The sequence below is a fragment of the Monopterus albus genome, unplaced genomic scaffold, assembly GCF_001952655.1.
Source record: "Monopterus albus unplaced genomic scaffold, M_albus_1.0 scaffold410.1, whole genome shotgun sequence".
Lineage (NCBI taxonomy): Eukaryota > Metazoa > Chordata > Actinopteri > Synbranchiformes > Synbranchidae > Monopterus > Monopterus albus.
The window spans coordinates 188,341-193,567 of NW_018128290.1; the positions used below are offsets into that span (position 1 = coordinate 188,341).

Genomic DNA, 5,227 nt, shown 5'->3' on the forward strand with positions numbered 1-5,227 from the left:
TGCTGAACGTGTGGGAGGCTTCATGACGAACCGTTAACTGTCCTACTCAGAGGTTTTTAGACGCAGGCTAAACCTAATGCCAAACCACATGGACTCCTCCCCAAACTGCCTTTGCTGTCCATCAGTGAACAGCCGTCGTCAGTGGGTGCTGCTGTGAATTGCACCTCTGCGTTACGTCGTGGCCGCCTCCTGTGCGCCATGTTAGTCGTGAGCTTTTGGTGTGAAAGTCCTGTGACACTGTGTGGATCTGCAACAGTTGATGTAAACATGCTGGAGTGAGTTCCCCTGTGCAGGAGTTGCCTTTTTTCAGTGGTGGAAGGGTTAGGGTTACTGAAGTACAATTTTGAGGTATCTGTACTTATTTTCATTTTGTGCTACTTCATGTTTTGATTTTACTACATTTTAGAGGGAAATCTTGTACTTATTACTGCACTATATGCATTTGATAACTATAGTCATTTTGCAGAACCAGATTAATTGGAAAAAATACAGAATTTAAGACTTTACTGATCCCTGGTGGGAAATGTACCAGCTACCCAGTAGTAATTCAAAAGTATATAAGGTAGTTATCATCAGCTCCGCCTTTACCAGCTGCAGTATTAAAGTGATGGACACAGTAACGCATTAGTCACTACGATATAATAATATGATATACATTAATGTTAAATGTGCCATTCTGCATAATGCTTGTGTCTGGCGCTAAGGACAAACAGCAGCGGCCCTCCCCTGCACTGAAGGCAGCTACGAGAAAGCCACAGCCCGAGGTGTCATGTTTTCAGGCTGTCTGTCCGTCACTTTCTCATGAATGTATATCTCTAGAACACCTCAAAGGAGTTTCTCCATGAAGAGAAAGTGAGATGACTCATCACACTGAGTTTTAGATTCCTCAGAGATTTTCCACACCATGGACGCTGCAGTGTTGCAGACTCCACTGCCGGGATGAGTCGGGGTCAGCAGCAGCCTCACTGAGTCTCATCTGAAACAGGAAGTGTTCAAACAGCTAGTGTTTCATATTTGGCGAGAGCCCAGTACGAGACACATGTGGCTGGTCGGTTTGAATTCAGGACCCCATCAAAGTTTTTCTCCTGATGGCACAGGAAGCGCCTCCACCACAAAGAGGGCTAATTCTCGGATGGAAGAGCCCATCAAGGCTCTTTGTTGTCCTAGGTTGTTGGTTTGTGTTTCTTGTGAGCTCATGTTGTGGTGAAATCTGATCTGCACTGATAGTTATTAGACTCTAATCACGTTTTTCATGCCGCCATGAGAGATTATGTCTCTGTGGGTGCTTTTCTGTCTCTGTAGCATCAGCTTTAAATATTCAGCTGCTGTTGTATCTTGATTTTCTCTCCTTTTCCTCTTTCTGTTGTTGGACTGAGGCCTGTGACCCGAAGCATCTGTTAGTGAAGGTTCTTTCTTCTGTAAGATTATTGTGTGAAAGAGTTGCAGCTATTAATTACTATCAATCAATCAAACTTTATTTATAAAGCCAAATGCTATTCAAAGCACTTCACAAGAGACTGACAACACATGGGGTGGCAGAGACAGATCGGTAGAGTAGTGTACAATACAAAGAGCTGGGTTTTCAACCCACTTTAAAAATATACAAAGCTGTATCTCAGCGTTTAGATTTTAATATATTGATTTTTAATGGTCGTGTGTTTAGTGTCAGAAAACAGCATCAAAGTCAGAACAAAGAACTGACTTTATTTTGCTTTCACTGAATTCAGCACCATGAATTTTTTACTCTTTAAATTTCTGCAGTTTCACAACAGTAAATTTAAAAATTGGTTTTAAGAGACAAATACTATGATTATATTTAATTTATTCAAATGATGCTGCTCCCCAGCTGTAAAGCAAAACTATGTTGTTTTTTTAACTAACATTTATTTTATGTAGTTGGCAGTTTACTGATTGTCACCAGAAGCGGGAGGCGTCCATCACGGTTTCTCCTGAGGTCGTGTTTGATCCCACCAACGCCACAGAACCAGAAGAGCTTCAGTTTTCTGATAGAAAACTGAAAAAAAAAGTTTTGGCCGATAAACGTTTCTTTGGCTTAACCATGGACAGTTGATCCTTTATGTGAAAATTTCATTGGACTAGTTGCAGAGACGATGGCGAGCAGGGGATGGCGTGCTGGGCGGGTGTGCTCCCAGGAGCCCCGGTGGTTTCCACTCCAACAGCGTCCTGATGCTGCAGATTGATGAGGGTCCATTCAGGAGGAAGCTGAGAGCTAATGGAGCCGCAGCAGCTAATTTATGACAACATTAACACAGGGAGGAGGCGGAGGGGGGATAAAGTCAGATGGCAATAGACTCGGAGAGGAAACTGATCAGGGTGATGATGAAGGCAGTGACTGACAGCAGGACTTCTGCTGGCTCCAGTCGGTGACACTGTGGAAAACCTCTTGAAAATAAGGCCATTTATGGGAAATTACCACATTTTTCATATTAGAGACGATTTTTAAACATTTATGAACAGCATGACTTTAGTTTAAAAGGGGAGATTTCTGGGTGAAACGAGGACCTTAGATCACTAGAATGACTGCAAACTGGAAAAAAATGAAGAAAAGATTAAAAGAATTTCTAAAAGGGCAGAGTCAGGAAAAAATGGCTTGTTTTAAAGACACAGTTTAATAGCAACAGTTTTTTAAACGTCTGGATGTTTATTGGAAATTAGAGACTAAACTGGACAGAAAGAGGGAATTGGTCTCACCAGGCTGTCGTATAATTCTAAGTTGTGTGGTTCACAAAACTGATGTGAAAGAGTCAAATAAATGAGTTGCTGTGACGTAACGTCTGGAGACACTCCATCATTAAACACTGAGGACAAAACAAACAGAAGCAGCAAAAATGAAACAGGAAACGGTTACTGAGCAAGTTTCACTGATCTGTGCTTCTCTTTCTGTTGGTTTTCAGAGTGTTTAAGAAAGCCAGTCCCAATGGAAAGGTGAGTCCTCTTGTTCTCTATGTTCAACCTGCTCCTGAAATAGTGCTCCTACGCTGGCAGGTGGAGCCGCAACAACTCCACTAACATCATCGACGACGTACGTCGCACTGGCAAACTTACTTTTGTCATCATGGTAACAGCCATAATTACCATGGCAAGCGTACTGAAACTCTGCCATCATGGAAATGGTCATAAACATGCCGTCATGATTATGAAACATCACATTTTCATTACATTTTGTCCACAGGCTGTATATAAACCACTTCTCTCTGCTGTGCAAAATGAAGCCAAAATATCATGAGTACATCGGCTGCCATCCTGGCAAAGAGAAGTGGCGTGACAGCATCAGACGTTAATCAACCTCCTCCTAACATGGTCGGCTTCCTTTGCTCATGTCATAATTACGATGGTCACTCGAGACCGGCAAACTATAACATGCAACTGTTGGCACAAACGACCTATCTGTTTTTTTGTTTTTTTTAATACAGTAGAACATTCACTCTTACACCGTGTCTACATCTCAGGCCTTAACTCTCAACTCTGACCTCATTGTGTTGCTGCTTCCTGTCTCTGTGCGTCAGTGCCGTGTACCCGGCTCCTAAACTGCCACATGTGCACAGGTGTAACTGAAATGTGAGCCATGTGCACACAAGAATAACAACCAGGTGGTGTGTGTGTGACAGTCAAATGGCCCAGTTTCCTCCCAGACCACTGGGTTACGATATGTTCCTCCCAGTTTGTCCTGATCAGAAGCTTCTCCATAAACGTCCACCACATGTGAAACGTCCTGGTCTCTCCACTGACCCCGTCGCTCTCCTCATTGTTTATTGTTACTGGTCTGTGAGAGGCCGATGCTGAATGATGATGACAGGCCGTATGTGCAGAGGAGGAGACGTTAAAACAACCACATGGATTCTGATCTGACCGTTCTGACGGCGCTGCACAGTCAGAGGTCGGAGAGGAATCGAGTCTAGGGGCACATAGGCAGGTGGCCCAGATCTGGTCTGTTCACACTGCTGTGGACACACCAGGTCTGAGTCACTGGCAGGGAAACTGCAGCATGTAGAGCAAATGTAGCCTTAAATTCACTCTGAACTACTTCTGATTGGCTGACAGCTGTGCTCCTCCATCAGCTCACCGTCTATCTGGGGAAGAGAGACTTTGTGGACCACGTGGACTTGGTGGAGCCTGTCGGTGAGACCAGTTTTTACTATTTTTAAGGTTGTTTTATCCAACTGTCCAACAATACAGAACTGAAATGTCCTTCTGCTATTGGCTGGTCTTCCATGCCAGCTGACTGAAGTTTGAGCTTTGGTTAGTGTTTAAAATAAAGACCAGTGAAAATGAGTAAGGTGCCGTCCTCTGGCTCTTTGACCTTCTGACTTTTATTTCTGCAGATGGCGTTGTCCTGATCGACCCGGAGTACCTGAAGGAGAGGAAAGGTGAGAAAGCCCAGCCCCTTCCTATTGGTAAAATGTCACATTGAGCAAACTTTAAATAAAAATTTTGTTTCATTCAAAAAAATAATTATAAAAACGGCTGTCATTATTTTTGGGTGAAATCTGCATTTTTCAGAAAATTTTAATCTGGATCTTCCCAGCAGTGAATTTGAATCTGCATTACTTTGTGGAGGGACATGATCTTGTGGGTGCTGACTCAAGAAGTCTGTCAGCAGCCACACTTAGAGGTCTAAATTCAACTTTTAACACAGGTGACTCGATTCTCATTTGTACAGGAAACAATCTGGCCTCCAAGTCAGTTTTTTAACTTGTTTTTGATTATATATTCTCCAATTTTAGGTGTTAGAAAAGCCAAGTTCCCCCAGTGCAAGATCCCAAAGCCAAACAGAGCATCTCTACAGTATTTAATTATTTGGCATCTTCTTGTTCCTTGAGCTAACTTTTGAATTGTAGCTTTGTAAATTTTATTTTCAAACATGAAAGTATCAGTTCTTTTTAAAAGGCTTATTCCAACACCAGGGCATAAAATTCAGGCAGAGAAATTCAGTGTTTAATATAATTTTCATTTTGTAAGCCTGATTTTAGTCAGATTCAAGTGTATGTTGAGTTGAAAAATGCTGGAATCGACATTCCCCACAGTGATTCTGTTTTTATCTGTAGTAAACAAACTCATTGTAGTTTTCTAAAACCATTAATGTGTCTCTGAAACAGTTTGAACATAAACTGAAAGTGTTCAGCAACAGAGGAGGCTAGCCCCATGGTACAGCTCGCAGCTCCACTCCCTAAAGCAGGCATCACGAAAACTGGAAAGGAGGTGGCGC

General features: G+C 42.6%; 1 protein-coding gene across 2 annotated transcripts in view; it reads left to right on the forward strand.

Annotated features, from left to right (window-relative positions):
• arrb1 (arrestin, beta 1) overlaps positions 1-5,227 on the forward strand; it is a 28,397-nt gene that overhangs the window by 6,157 nt on the left and 17,013 nt on the right. For both annotated transcript variants that reach the window (XM_020586491.1, XM_020586490.1), the window contains exons 2-4: positions 2,916-2,946; positions 4,080-4,140; positions 4,344-4,388. In XM_020586491.1, coding sequence (XP_020442147.1) covers positions 2,916-2,946; positions 4,080-4,140; positions 4,344-4,388 — 137 coding nt within the window. The remainder of the gene's footprint in view (positions 1-2,915; positions 2,947-4,079; positions 4,141-4,343; positions 4,389-5,227) is intronic.